At 38.4% G+C, this 16,052-nt stretch overlaps 1 protein-coding gene across 2 annotated transcripts in view; it reads left to right on the plus strand.

Annotated features, from left to right (window-relative positions):
- Positions 1–15,463, plus strand: part of TRHDE (thyrotropin releasing hormone degrading enzyme) — a 223,227-nt gene extending 207,764 nt beyond the window's left edge. For both annotated transcript variants that reach the window (XM_075495695.1, XM_075495703.1), the window contains 4 exons: positions 3,993–4,160; positions 4,702–4,842; positions 9,841–9,922; positions 11,812–15,463. In XM_075495695.1, the coding sequence (XP_075351810.1) occupies positions 3,993–4,160; positions 4,702–4,842; positions 9,841–9,922; positions 11,812–11,955 (535 nt within the window). In that variant the 3' untranslated portion in view covers positions 11,956–15,463. The remainder of the gene's footprint in view (positions 1–3,992; positions 4,161–4,701; positions 4,843–9,840; positions 9,923–11,811) is intronic.
- Positions 15,464–16,052: the final 589 nt, after the last annotated feature.

Consider the following 16,052-nt stretch of genomic DNA (forward strand, 5'->3'; position numbering starts at 1 on the left):
TCCTAAAGCTAAGCCTTTTAAAACCAATATTCGTTTTGATGTCTTGGTTTGTAGGGGCTGATTTTTGTCACGTTGTCCTAATGACTTAGCTTATAGTTAGAGACCTAAAACCTTCCCTGGAGCAATTGGTTGGATGATACTGAGTAGATCTGCTGCAGCACTGCAAGTACGCTATTACTGATTTGGTGGCAATAGAGTTTTCTTAGCAAGAAACATGGTGACATCTAGGCTATGGGCATGGGACCAGTGCCATCACTTGTCTTAAGTCCTCCTTCCTTCCCAGAGCATGCAGATGATCCTGCAGTCACTGCCTGCACTGCTGCTGAAATCGCGAGTGTTGGCACTTAGGACGTAAAAGATGGAGTAGCTGGGAAAGCCCCTTGAATTGATACGTTTTACTGTAAATTTCAAAAGTGCAAACCTCACAAGTGAGAAATGCTGACCTTTCTGGGGTTAGACATCCACTTCTAGGTACCTCTGCTGCTGACTGTACTAGTCAAACACAGAGTGACAGTCCTTCCAGCACACAGTTCCTACCTGAATTAATGGGGCAATCAACCAAAAAAGAATTACCTTTTCCAGGTGCCTTATAGTTCCTTAGAGTATCTGTTGCCTGAGTCGCATCTCTTGCAGTAAACCAAAGACAATATTTCTGCCGGCAAAGCTCAGAAAGAACTATGTGTGCTTCTAAAAAAATGATTTAGTGTTTGCGTGTCAAGATATAAAGTCCTTCCTTCCTTGAAATAAGGCCTGACTGGGTTCAGTTGTTCTTCATATTCAGATATCATATGATAAGACAGATTTGGGGCAATGGGTTGTTTGGTCCCACAGTCAGGATAGCATCCCTTAATCCTTTTGGTTTGGCAAATGCTCTTATGGCTGCTGTTCAGTGTATTAAATCCCAAATTAAAAGCAAAAAAAGACATAAGCTGGTAAGGAAGTTGTGCTTTAAGGACAAATAACCTAGTGTATCAGAAAATCAAGACACAATGGTAATTAATATCACTTTCATGTTCTATGCAGTGTATGTGTATGTTGCTGCATATTTATATTACTGTGATTGCTGACCTGAAGTTTTGAGAGAGTTGCAGTTATTTAGAAAACTTTAAGCCTCATTCTGAGTTAATATAAGCCAACACAAAGGCAGCACCTAAATATCTGCTCCATTAATTTTAGTATGTCTTGATTTCTTGTGTTTAAATATGTAGTCTTAATTTTCTGTAATGGACTCGATTATATGTAGTTTCCTTTGCATGCACTTTTTGAAAGAAAGGTTAAATGGGGGAAAAATAAACTTGATATTCATTAACGTTTGAAATATCACAACAAGGGCTTGAGAGAATTTCAAGAAAGAAGTACAAATTCCATTACAGTGAAATGGAAATTCAGTACCTAGCACACATGGATAATTCTATAAATGTCAACCAAACTCTCATTTTACTAACATTAACTCAGTTTTTGAGAATCAAAACTTGGTAGTGTTGAAAGGCTGGTGAAAGTGATCTTTTTTCCTTTACTGCCCATGTATGTTTAAACGCTGTTTCTTTTAATGTATCTGGTCAGCTTTAAGGATTTTCTAGTTTCCTTGGTCTTGGCGTAGCAGTTCTATAAGGGACCACAGAAGCAGTTGCATAGACTATACATAAGCCAAAACCTACTGATCCTGGGTAAATCTGAGGAGAGTTAGTAACTTTTTTCAGTACTAAGCTTTTTAGGTCATCTGAACGTTGAGGGGAAAAAATCTAAGAAGGTAATAGGAAGCATCAAGGGGGAGGAACTGTGGAACCTGCATTTTTTGGAGGTCCCGTCTATGTGTCAGTGACACGTAGGAATTGCTTGAGCTATGTGGTCATAACCATAGCAATGCTGATTGCCTGGCATGTTCTCACACAGCGATTTGGTGGTGGGAGGAGAAGAAACAGTAAGATCTCGAAGCATGCCAGGATCTGCACTGTAGTACCCATCTACACTGGCTAGATGGTAGCAGTTCATGGCAGAGATAAGACATTGCACCTCTGGTTTTCCTTTAGAAGGCAAAATTGTTGGTGTGTGCTGCGCATAGTTAAAAGTTTCATATGCCCAGCAACTTTAAAATGGATTACATTTCTCTTGCCTACCCTTTCAGTTTTGCTTTGGAGAGTTTACTCCTGAATAAATGTCTGGGTTTGTCTGCATCAAATGCAAAGTACCTCAGCACTAGTCAGGCAGCCCTTTGTGGCTCTGTTAGCATGGGACTCTGCTAAAAAACCTCCAAGAAGCAGCACTATCCTGAGCCATGTCAGCTCAGCAGAAGCAAAATTCATGTGACTGTCTGCATCTAAACCTGCAGATACACCCTCTGAGCTGGTGCCTACACTCGCCAGAGAACACGAATAAAGCCTCAACCTCAGGACTTTTTTACTACTCAGAAAAAGCATAACAAAAAAGCAGTAGACATTAATTCCCCAAAGTTCTTCAGCCAGTAGGAAGAGGAGTGCACTTTTTTTCCTAGTTTTACCTTAATTTAGCTACATATTCCTTTTATTCTTTTTCTTAAGAAACCATCATAGTTGTTGGGACCAGCTAACCCCACAGAGGCAACAACAGTTTGTAACCCTTCACAGCCATCAATATATGGTTTCTTACCTTGCCTACTTCCTTCTGAAGTACTGAAGAGGAACCAAAACTTTGAAATGCTGAAAAGCCACACTGGTTTCATTTTCCAGGGACTCGGACATGGCCAAAGAGATCAGCTGAAGTTTTTTAACAAAAGCACTCATCACAGAGCCAACAATAGAAAATTTCGGTGGAAGAAAGTTTTTTTCTGGAGAATGAATGGATGGGAGTAAAAGAACATCTTTGTTCTTGACTGGGATAGCCCAGTCTATGGTATAAGACTTTGGTGAATGTCTTGAAGTATTGATGTAACCTTTTCTTTCTGTGTTGTGTAAGATTTGATATCAAATTTTACAGAGGTAATTTCATTCTTTGTCCCACCGCATTACTGCCCAGACACTGACAGCAGCTGTATGTACTTCTAGATTCTCTAAAGAGGTCTTGCATATGAAGTTCCAGAGGTGTTTCAGCCCAGCTATTAGTAACTAGAGAACTGCGTTTTGGTATAATTTTTACCAACAAAAAGAGGGCGTTCTTTCCTGCAGATCAGAAACGTATTCCTTTGAGAAATGTCTAGCTTTACCCGCAGGAATACCCTTTAGCTCACAAATGTTTCAGCTTCTATGCTTGTATAGGAAACATAAGCAGGGTAGGAAATTGAAAGCCCAGCTGAGATCTTTTTAGGAGAAAATGGTACATATGCAGATCCTATACTAGGTCTGAATTTGGCTTCAAGAAGCTTTCATTTAACTGTAGTCTGAATTTATATTACTTGAGCAGTAGTCACAGTTCACAACCATCCTATGGCATAGCTGGTTTTGTACTGGTATTAATATGGTGAAAAAGTGAACAGATCTTTCTATTTTCTTCACTCCTGAAAACACCATTTTTAAGTAGCATTGTCTCAGCACATCCTTCCTTACTTGTATGTTACTATATGAAGATGGAGCGCTTCACAGCACAAGCAAGGAGGAGTTTCTGTCTGATCAGCTCCTGCTCTAAAACCTCAGTACTAAGGACAAGAAGAGGAGATTTGGCTTAGAGCCCAGCAACAGGGTGATAAGATCCCGTGCTAATTTGGAGAGCTTATGTTAGCTGTCCTGCAGGTTATGTGGCACATTATGTGTTGATGAACTGGATGACCATAATTTATAGTCTCCTGACAATGTGACACCATTATGAAAAGAATGGCAAGCATGTGTTACCCATTAGAAAACCCATTAGGATGGCCTGGAAGATTTTGGTGGCAGTAAAGAGATGCAAATGTAATTTTCAAAAAAAAGATTACTGTTGCACTTTAATTTTGGAGTCTCATAAATGTAGTGATGTTCCTCCTTGGTTTCCAATATCAGGAAGCTGCTTATTTACCACAATGCTATTACTGATTTCTTTTGTAGAATCCCACTCAATGTGAGAGACATTGTCTACTGTACAGGAGTTTCACTGATGGATGAAGATGTATGGGAGTTCATTTGGATGAAATTTCATTCTACCACAGCAGTGTCTGAGAAGAAAATATTATTAGAAGCCTTAACTTGCAGTGATGACAGAAACTTGCTCAACAGGTACAAAAATATTATATATCTGTATCTGACTATTACCAATAATCACTTCAACATTTATGGATCATCACTTGAGCTTTGGTCTAAATGAAAGAACTTTGCATTTCGAGGCTTACTGTCTGTTTAAACTGTCTTACGTTTTTGCGTTAATGCATATGAAAGTTGACACAGATTATGTCTTTTCACTTCCAAATTTTCCTATGTTCATTGGAAATGTTTGAAATCCTATAATAATTGCTGTTATTTTTTTCTTAGCGTATCCTTTATTTAAATGTATTGGCCAGTCTGATCTCACTGATTTCATAAAGATGCACATGTAAAGTTCCACTCAGCTTTTACCGAAATCCTTTTACATCAAGATTTTTCTGATTCATAAATGTGTCTGGTCTTTGGAATCATAGAAATAAACCACTGAACTCACTTGGATACTTAAACAAACCATTTGGCAGTGATTATTTTTTTCTGAGAGTTTTCTGATGTGCTGTTGTTAGACTGTGTGTTGGTGAAACTAAATAGGATTTTTTCTCCTTGTTTCTCTCACTAGGCTTTTGAATTTGTCTCTCAACTCCGAAGTTGTCCTGGATCAGGATGCAATTGATGTGATAATCCACGTAGCTCGAAATCCACATGGAAGGGATCTTGCTTGGAAGTTTTTCAGAGAAAAATGGAAAATATTAAATGCTAGGTAAAGATAAAAAGTCTAAATTTATTTTCGTTTTCTTATTTTGATGTAATTCATGTAAATATTGTATATGTATGTATTCATGTAAGTTCCTGAATCTAGTCCATTCTCTTTTAATCCATAAATAGAGATATCTCTAAATATGAAATATATACATATGAGTCATAAATGCATTTATTCATGGATTATCACACACATGCATAGAAACATTTATCTCTTAGTGATCATCTGTGTGTATATATATATATATATTACTGTATTGTGTCTCCACTTATGATAATGAATTCTGTCTATATGTCAAGTGCTGCAGTTCTACTTTTACGTAGATAAAAAAGCAGCAGTTCCCAAAGGAATTTTGCTGATTTTAAGTCTGATAGAAAAAAAAATCTTTTCAAGAACATTATTTCAACTGTGGAAAAATACCACCAAGCCCTTTTTGAAACATTTCCATTTTCAAAAGGATGCTAATATAGTGTCATTCCCTTTCCTTCCACTCTGTGTTTCAGGTGAGTTTCAAGTAATAGAGGAGCAACATTTTGAATTAAAAATAGATGAACAGGAAGGAGACAGGGTTGTTACTTATACCTACTTCTCTTTCTCTTTGAACAAATGCTACATGGTCCTACTCAGAATCCTAGTCAACATTTTAAAATCCTTTTTGATAAAGATTTCGATATTAATTCAATGAATGATAAATTTCTTTAGTTCTTTACAGACAGCCTGAGGGTCTGAAAGATTTCACAGCAGCCCGTCTGGTACTGACAGATTAGAAGGGACCACAACTCAGATGAGGTTCAAGTTCTTAAAGGCAGGTGTCCAAGAACTTCAGACACCCCACGCTAGGCCACTCCCATGGGGTTGGCAGAAAAAGTATTGGAGATTTGTTCCATTCTGGACTTGTGAGGAGCCATCTGGTGTCCCACGGAATATTTGAAATGGTATATTTAAGTTGCTGTATTTAAGCTACTAAATCCTAGTGCCTGATGAATACAGGTACAAACTTACTATAGGTTGGTTTCACGGCATCAAAAGAAGAGTCAAGGAAACTCAGAGACTGTGCAACTTTCCTAAAGATTCAAAAAGTTATTCATGCTGTTTTGGATAATACTTTATAGTATAGTGGGATTTTAGAAGTTGTTTAGCTGGGAAAATAGGTTTGAACAGGAATTGGTTTTGGAAGTTTATATTGCAGGAGCATACTTTTTAAAAGCAATTTCCAGAAAGCTTCAAAAGTGTGCTGAGGAGTTTAAAAAAATTAAGAATCCTCTGCTTCTGGTATGATTATTCCAGGAACTGGACTTTTACACAGAAAGTGGATGGCAGACCCATTACTAGTATGCAGTGCAGTGCAATTAGTTATGCTCTGGATAGCAAATAATTTTTCAGGTTCCTCCAGAGGTTTATACAGAGTTTAGGCATAAATCTGTCAAAATCTGTATTGCTGCAAACACATATGCAGAAGTTATGTCCTGCCTTAGCAAGTACGTTCATCTGACAACCTAGCTAACACCTGTGATTTTAGACATGGACAAGGTTAGGCAGTGTAGACAAATGGATTTAGAAAACTATGCCACATGCCAAATTTTTTTGTGCGTTTTAATTTTAAATAGCTTAACTTCACCTAAAATTTGAATTGTATTTATCTCACTTGCTTGGAATGCATCACTGTGTTACCTGAGTTCCTAACAATCAGCAAGGCCTCATCAAAAACCTGTTATTGTCCTTTTTTTAATGAGAAAATAACAGAGAGTCTGTCTCTTTGCCCAACACTGACTTTATGTTATCTACATTCAGTTGGATCTCCAAACACAAGTCAGAGCCACCAAAAGGATTGTAGCGGTTGCATTTTTCTGAAAGGGACATCCAGTTGAGTTTCTGTCAATTGCCAAAAAATTCAATGCAGTGGAATGAAATAGTTCATGCGAGCTGTACATATGTGATGTATATTGAAAATAACTTTGTTTTGTAATTCTACATTAAAACCTCTTGAGAGACTTTGAGAGGGTGGAATTAGTCTAACACCTTGCCCCTTAATGTTCAGTGAAACAGTGACATGATTGAATGCAAAATTAGGCTTCTGATTTAAGCTTGCTACACTGGTACATTTTTCAAATACAAGCTTTATTGCAGAATTATAGTTCAAGTATACTCTGTCCCAAGGCATCTTTCTTTTACAATTATAATTTATTATTTAATTTTATTTAAAATTAAAATACTTTTTACGAAACATTAATTTAATAAGGTGATATCTCAATGGTATTTTCCATTGAATTTATTATAAAAGGTGTTGATGTTTGAGATAGTAATATGAAGTAGCTGAGGGTGATTAAATGATACTATAATGCTATTTCCTATAACTTTAAAACACAGCATGTTGCAGAGTTAGAATGGCAACAAAATATTGTTATCCCTTTATATTTTTACAATATGCTTGTATTCACATTGTCCAGAAGATACTGATAATGTATAAAGTCTTCAAAATCACTCATATCCCATTTATAAAGGTGACTTAGAAATTGAGGTGCCTAACAAGTCTTTTGTAAGAAATCTGTGGGACTAAGACTGCTAAAATTCTCAAAAAGAGAATTGAAAATACTATGCTTGAATACCTGTTACCTGGCCATGCGCTACCTTGGCTCCTAAATAATTTCCATCGTGTGTGCACATGTGTGTCAATGTGTGAAAATTTAATCCAACAGCTGCATATAAGAATTCCTTCATTCTCAAGTGCTGAATTATTTGTCAGCATTTGGGAATTTGACAGTATTTGGGAAGCCATTTACAGCTGTGCAAAGTAAATGGACTATGCTGCCTCTCAAGTTGAGTTTGCACAAATGCAAAGCCTGTACAAATGTGAGACATTGGAGGTTCACATACCCAGAAGTAAAGGAGCGGGTGGAGAGCCCGTGACTCCAGGATGTTTCCAGGGAGCTCAGGCATGTAAGGTCCTGGTTCTGCAGTGCTGTCGTCTTCCTGTGAAGGGTGGGAACACTGATACTTGCAAGACCAAACACTTTTTCTATTTATTCTTTTGTTTCACACCTGCAAAATACTATTTTGGGAGGTGGCTTTTCTAGAATTTTTGCCAGCAGAGCCTGTTTAGAAATTGCTGTTAGTGGCTGACTTTTTACCAAGTATGCGTAATGGGCATTAATCAGCACATGTATTCATGAAGGTATCATTTTCAGTGGAAGGAATTCTGCTACTTCTTGTGTGTACTGTGGCTATAGTACAGGCTGCAAGAAAAATAAAATCCCTGCAGTGGTTTTTATGAGGTCGCTTTTGTAAAGTGGATTGGTAACCTTGTCAAAAGACCCCATCAAGAGGAGCTTCCAATTTTCCAAGCAGTCAATTATGAGGCTAACCTGAGACTGTAATAATAAAGGGCTTTGTTAGAAAGCCTAAACGTGCTTAAAGGACCATGAAATCCATACTTCCCATAGGAGGCATTTGCCTCTGGATGGCTGTATATGTCAGTGTGACTGAAGTTTTGGAAAAAGAGATGTACTTGCTGAAGTATCCATGAATAATTCAGTTATTAGTCGTCAGGGAGTAGGATTTTTGATACCTGTAACTGTTTCCCCTCACATAAGCTCAAGGTAGCAAGCAACACAGTGTACACCTTCCCTAAAATAGAATCTTCTCAAAGAAAACCCAGTTCTCTTCCCTCTCCCTCTTTCTATCCCTCTTCCTGGGGCTATCCCCCTCCCTTTCTCTTTCTCCCTTTTGAAAGGATTGTGACTTACAGTACCTAAGCATTTAAGGGTAATTAATTTAGGATTAATAGAAGCAGAACAGAAAGCTATGACTGTACTAGTTCATTTCACTTTGAATTTTGAATTCCTCCCCTAAATCAGTTTATAAAAGCAGGGTATGAACTGCATTGTTCCCCCGGATAAACCTAATTGCAGTGAAGTCTATTGGTATTACTTACACATGTCTGGCAGGAGAGCTGGGTTTCCTATCTTAAAAACAGTCATGTTCAGATTAGCTAGATATTGCTTTGGATGTATGTGCAGATAAAGATATTTGTCAAGTGCCTTTTGCTGTGCTGAATGACATCTAACTGGAATAAGAGACTTGCTTTCACTTTCCAATGGAATTACATTCTTCATACTAGAGACTCTGAAAAAAAAAACGCCACAAACTATTCCAACGTGAAATGCAAAACTTCAGGAGTAGTCTGGATAATCTTATAAGTGATGTAGATGTTTAATTTGGGGGATTGAAAAATGTGCAAGAGCAGGATTTAAATGGCCAGTTTCAAAGCAACTACCTGCAGAAGGTCATTGCTGATTGCTGCTGAATATCCTACCCTGTCATACATTGGCCTTTAAATATTCCTGGCCCAAGCTTTCAAATTTTCATTCCAGGTTGGTTCTTTGAAGATGCTGCATCATGGCCCAGGGGATTATTTTAGCAGTATTATTCTCTATCAGTATTATTTATTTTAATTATCAGGTACTGGAACAAGAGAATTTGATTCAGTTCACTTATCTAGAGACTATTTGTAATGTAGATGAGGTGGGTGAATACAAAATGAAGAGAAGGCTGCAGCACTTCAAAAAGTCTGTTTTAATGGTATGGCTAGAAGGGTTCTTCAGAATACTTCTCCATAGCTGCTGCTCTGCTCCTTCTTTGGCGCCTGTATTTTGAGCTGCTTCATGTCATTACATTGAAGGTTGTTTTGTTAAGCATGAGGTGGTGTTGTGGTTTGGTCCTCTCCTCCTCTGGAGCTCTCATCTGTGGCTGCAGTTAAGCCCTTTCTGCTTAGTAGCATTCAACTAAAAGTAAACTACAAATAGCTCAGCCTAGAAAAAGTTCTCAGTCCAGGTTTTTAGCATGAAACACTGGAATAGCAGTGTCCAATTCCAGTGCTATTCCCTTGGATCCCCAGAATCGGTCCCATGTCTTCTCCCTCGCTTACAGAAGACTACTTTCTAATTTTCATCTGGCCTGGCACTTGCACTAACTCTGTGCATCTTCTTTTTGCCCTTGCAGGTATGGAGAAGCATTATTTATGAATTCGAAGCTTATCAGTGGGGTCACAGAATTCCTCAATACCGAAGAAGAACTAAGAGAGGTAATTTTTAAATGACTTTCAGCACGTGAGGCTGTATTTGTTGTAAGCAGGGAGCAGGGCAGGAGCAATAGGGTAACGGTTGTCCAGGAACTCTGGTTACTCAGCTGGAGTCGCAGACCTGTGCTGCAGCTGGGCAGCAAGAGGATGAGGAGCAGGTTGCAAAGGCATCCAAGCGGTTAGAGGTGGTGTCAGGAGGTGGGTAGTGCAGGCACTTCTCTGTGCTTGGCTGGATACGTAGGTTTGGTTTTTTTCTCTTGACTATTGGTTAAGAAACTAAAGATGAGATCTTCTTATCCACATTAGTTTATGCTGCAGAGGGCAGCCCTAAAAAAAAACAGTGTTGAAAGTAGAAGCTGCTAGTGCCTTCTCTGTTTTTCTTTCGCCTACAGTATTTCCATGTGAGAAAAGCTGTTAACCTGATATTCTGGCCAAATGAAACCACAATAATTTATTCTAAATGCTAAGTACTTCTTATTTAGATTGCAAAGATTTCTCATTTTAACTTAACATCTGCCCTGGCTGAGGTATTTGTGCAGTTGTGTTATGCTCTGCTTAGCAGCTGCTCGACATTACCCCAAATGGATGAAATGGTTCTTACGCAGCATAATCACCATTAATTGAACTCTGATTGCGCTATGATATTTTGTGTCCAGCCATTTATCTGCACTCAAGTCTAGTGGCCTCAGGAACTTAGGGAAGAGCTGCAGCTGGTTTCCTCAAAGCTGCCCAGGTGGGAAGGACAGTGCTGGCCAGATTTGGGTATCTGCGCTGCACAAGGAAGCCTTCTATACTCTTAGTTTCCACCTCCATGATAGCATTGGCAGGCTGCTTGTTTATACTTCCCCTAAAAGAAACTGGCCATGTAAACATTTTGGTATAAAAAGTACAGAGATCAGGTAAGGGCTGATTTAGATAGTTTCCAGGTCCCTCCCATGCTTTTAACTGTGATGGGAATGAGATAGTTGCAGGATCAGCCTTTTCAGTTTTGAGCCTATGCACAAAGAGATGTTGTTGGAAGTTAGATTTAAATAAACAAGGTGAATTTGGTGTCACCAGGAAACAAAAAATAACTAGTTATGAATAAGTGTTGCTAAAACCACTTAATTTTATACAAGTCAATATAACCAGCAACCTACTGTGCCGATCAGCCTTGCAGTTCTCACTTGAAAAGAACAGTAATTCAGAGCACACCAGTGCCATCAGCTATAATAATCCAGGTGATAGTGCTGTAATTTGAGTATATGCAAGAACAGAGCAGGGGCCTTTTCAGTCTGCTGAAAAAAGATGAAAGATTTCTCATAAAGGAAGGAATCTGTTTCAGGCATTCAAAGATCGTCAAATGAGTGCCCACTTGCTATTTTGCCATTCTCTTCACCCTGTAACCATCCCTTCCTTTTCTAACCAATGAACCCGTATTATATCATCAAAAGGGTTCTGCAAATCAAAATGAAATAAATTTATTATGAAGGTTGATAAAATAAAAGGGCATCAGGGCTGCCTTCTGCTGATATTTACATATAAACCTGAATTAGAAGCATTTCCAATGCTCCCAGTTTGGTTTCTTAGGTAGAAATAAAAGTTTAGAGCAGCCCAGCTGCTGCACTGCACAGACAGCTGGGCTACAGGAGAGAAGGAGGTAATGATATTAATGTGATCCAGCACTGACATGTCAATATCTTCCAGTGCTGTTTGAAGCAATTGCATCACATATAATTGACAGTCTGCTGTCTTATTACATTTCCTATTAAATCTTTCTACACCATACTACATTTACTTCCACAGCGATCGTGGAGGTTTGTCCTAAATGCCTGACTTGTTTGTTTGTGTGTGCTGGAAATGTTTACTTTCTTTAGTTCCTGCAAATTTAACCTGTTTACTTGCATTTCCAGCTAAAGAACTTTATAAGGAGTTATGAAGAGGGAGCTGCTGCCTCTTTCTCTCGCGCTGTGGAAACAGTAGAAGCCAATGTGCAGTGGCAAAGGCTTTATAAGGAAGAACTATTCCAGTGGCTAAGAAAATCCTTGACACACTAATCTGTCTTTCCGGCCGACCATTTAACAAGAAGCTCTGCAAGAGGAAGAGGAGACATTTTAGAAGTGTTCAACATTAAAATCATGAAGACAAGATCAGGTTGCAGGGAGAAGGTTTTTTTTCCTTTTTTTTAATTGTGGGATTTTTTTTTTTTTTACACTGGACTCTTGTGAAATTGTCAAGAAGCTTTTCAGAAGAGATCATGAACACTTGTGAAATCCAGTCCTCAGTGTACACAGCCAAACATGATATTAAGTGGTGCATGTAAACGTTGAAGAAAAACAAACAAAAAACCCTTCAAAGACTATTTTGTGCATGCTTGTACCATCCCTGCCTGTATTCTAGCATGCTTATGTATAACGGCCACATTTTGTATGTGAGTTCCAGTTACATCAAAGATGGGCATTATACAAAGCACAAAGACTATCTACGACAATCAGTGTTGCAATGAACAAAAGGAAAGGAAGGAAAAGGAAACGCAGAAGGCTTCCAATCGGGGCAGTATGAGATGTAAAGTCAGCTTTCCCACTAGCTGCCAATTAGTCTACCACTCAGATTGTCTCTTAATGATTACAGAGATGCCAGCTTATTTCTTGAGTTGCCAGTTGTTGTATCTGCAGTCTCCATATTCCCATATTTAAATAAGCAGCTTAGAGAGCAAGAAGAGAGAGAAGGGAGGAGGGGGGGAGAGAAAATGAGAATGAGGGAGAAGGACATCATCCATGGATTGTAATTATATACATTTATTTGCTGCTGATCAGTGGAACAGTGTAGTTTTAGCTGTGAACGTACGCAGTGTTTGAGGGGAGCTTTGCATTGATTGCACAGAATCCATGAACCACCTCTTCTCAGCAATTTTACAAGGCAGTGGTATTCACGATGGGTCACTCAACCTGTGCAGGAGTAAGTTATGCAGCTGATAGTGCACAAGTATTATAAATAAACATAGGATTCAAATGGAAATTAGCAAACAGGGAGAATACCTTGCATGCAAAGACATAAAATTAACCAAGAGGGCTGTCTTGCATGTGGTAGACCAGCCTCTGTAGCAATTTATTACGATAGACAGGTCAGATCCTCCATGTGGGCAATACTTTTGCAAATAGGGGATGTACAATTTCTGCCAACTTAGAAAAGTGAAATATGGAGAAAGGGGAGGGTGGGGTGTGTGTTTATTTGTACTGGCTAATGCCGAGAACATTTTCTTTCTGTTTCCTTGTATTTCACATAGACTGTTCTAGATGAGTGATGCTTTTCTTAATCATATGTTTGTTTCTTTTTTCTCAATCCTTAACCTGAAAGATCAGTGATACAGTGGAACTGCTACTTGTAAAATGACCATCTGCACCATTGTTGCTAAGTGTTGAGGATAAAACTGATGGGGGCCAAATACTCTCCCGTGTTTGCACCATGGAGAAAAAAAACCCACAAAACTACAGGGAGTTATCAGGAAGCAGATTGCAGCAGCTTCAGAGGGGGAATGTAGATGTATGACAGTGTTTCTGTATGCCATCCCAGCCTATCACAACCATCTGACCACATCATGGCCCTGTACGTTGGGAACATGTGGCCAGCCAAAGTAGAGCACAACCATTTTATCTGGTTGTTTCCTTCACAGGGTGTGGAAGTTACCAACGTGCTTTACAGTAGCAGTTGCTCATCCCCAGTAAGCTGTGAATTGAACCATTAATGCAAAAAGAACCAAACCAAATCATCTTCAGATATTATGAGAGTTGTGTGGAGATGGTGTTGTTTTCTGGGCTCTCATTCCCATGGTACTCTGCTCCTCAAGAACTGGTAGGCACATCCCATAACTAAGCTGTCGTACCCATCTCCCTGCTCTTGCAGGGGGGTTGGACTGGATGACCTGTAAAGGTCCCTTCCAATCCAAAGCATTCTGTGATGCTGTGATCCTGTCTTGAGCCTGTCATTTTGTGTCTTTGACTGTGCAGAGGGTGCTGTTTGTGGACTGGGTGCATGAAATCCTTGTGTGGGCATTTGCTCCACTGTTTGGTGCTGTGCAGCACCACATGTTAGCTTGACCACATATAACCAAAAGAGGAGGGACTCCTGTGCTCTTGTACTGTTAACTCTTTGCCTTCTAGTAAGCCCTAAACCTTCGTGCTATGTTGCAATGCTAGTGAACCTAATGCCCAGAGACATTATCGTGTCCAAGTTGAGTGAAATCCTCCTTCTCCTATGTATTTTACCTACCTCACAGGGGTGTTGTGAGGCTTGACTAATGTTAGCAAAGCACTTGAATATCCTCTGATGAAAGGCATTTAAAAGTGCAAAGTATTATTTTATGTGGTTGACCAAACTCAACCTCAATGCCAGTATGTAGCGTCACATTTTTAATTTCTACTGAACAAAATCACATGCAGATTTGTTATAATAAAAAAGCAAGCCAAATATTATTTAATATAACCTCTACCCTGTAATGAAGGCCAAAATTATGATATCCAAAGAGTGTGGAGAAAACCAAGCCCTCAAATGTGAATTACTTTGAGGATTTTGGAGAAAAGAAGTGTGCGTAATGGTCTGACCCTTTGCAATTTTATTCAAGATTGTCTTTGATGACTTTTCTTTTTCAGCACCACAGATTAAACCACATACCTCCAGGATGCACATAGAAGTTTCTGGTCTTTCCACTGATAAAGGGCAGGCTAACAATATGTTCCAAAGTCAAAAGTTTATTTCAGCCTGTGTATTCTGCACAGTGCACAGAAATTTCCACTGTTGGTCATTTGAATTGAAGTTCTTGCACATTTAGCTGGTGTTGGATGTAAATTAATATTTTAGTGGCCTTGAGCAACTGGTCTACCACAGATATCAAGCCCTAAATGTATCTATTATACATACCTATTGAAGTATTGCTTATAATTGTTGTATTCTAATGTTGGTATTACTGCTATAGCTAAGGTTGAGCTGGCCTTTCCATTATAATTCCCTATTCTTTTATTTTTTTATATTTTGTATTTTGCTGTTTCACACTGAATCAGGATTAAATTTAAATGGATTAAATCCAACAAAACTATAGCTGTTTTCTACAATATTCAACCCCCCTGCATTTAATTATATGTCTTTAGAAACTTTTTAAAATAAGAAGTTCCACACAGCTGTGTGTTAAAGAATAGTTGATACCTCATGGAAAACTCTAATACAGTCTGCTTAGAAAAATCTATTTATCTTACTGATTTTCTTTCTCCTTTACCAGTCCTTTTCTTCCTTTGTCCTTATCTAAAGATGGGCCCCATTTTTATAATTTCAATTGTGTTATGAAGCCAAATACCCCAAACTTCAGCATTTTCAAATCCAGGATTTAATTTTGTCCTTTCTAGTGAGAGGAGATGCTGCAAAATGTGAATCCAGTGTGGACGTGGACCTCACCCAGGCCCTGGGTGTCATTTTATAGAGATTTGATGATGCCTGTATCTCTAATCAGCCTTTGTATGACTCAGGATCCTGTCCAGTTATTAATTGATATGGCTTACTAAATCATATAGGGAGACATATGAATAGACATGATTTTATGCCAGCATAACAATATACCTATTGTAAAAATACCTGTTGTATTTTTATAACATTGTCCACTACAAAAATCTCAGCCTATCACTTTGTAGCTGGTAGAATTATTCATGTATCCACATCTAAGAGCTGTTAAAATGAGAGGGGCTACTAATTGTGACTAGAGCAGAACAATGTGAAAACATTCTTCTGAAATGAAATGTCACTTCTGCTATTACTGGGAGTACTTGGACATTGATTTTGATGAAAAAAACTTCATATGTCCTTAAGTACATCCAAATTTGTGACCTTTGATGATCTTTTCAGTGAATATGGCAAGAATTCTGATACTGTGTTGGAAACTGAAGATGAATTTTGTGTAGCTTTCGGACTGTTGTGGATATTTCACTGAGCTTTAGAGTGTCAAAGGAGATATCTCCACTGATGCAGAAGGGTGCTTTCACAGGAAAGATCCTGAACCATACAATTAAATCCTTAGTAGTAAAGAATAAAAAAAGAAAATTTTATATATATATATATTCATGTGAAAAATCTGCTGTAGAGATAATTTTCCCATAAAATGTCAGTAAGT

This window comes from Mycteria americana, chromosome 1, assembly GCF_035582795.1.
Source record: "Mycteria americana isolate JAX WOST 10 ecotype Jacksonville Zoo and Gardens chromosome 1, USCA_MyAme_1.0, whole genome shotgun sequence".
In the NCBI taxonomy this organism is placed as follows: domain Eukaryota; kingdom Metazoa; phylum Chordata; class Aves; order Ciconiiformes; family Ciconiidae; genus Mycteria; species Mycteria americana.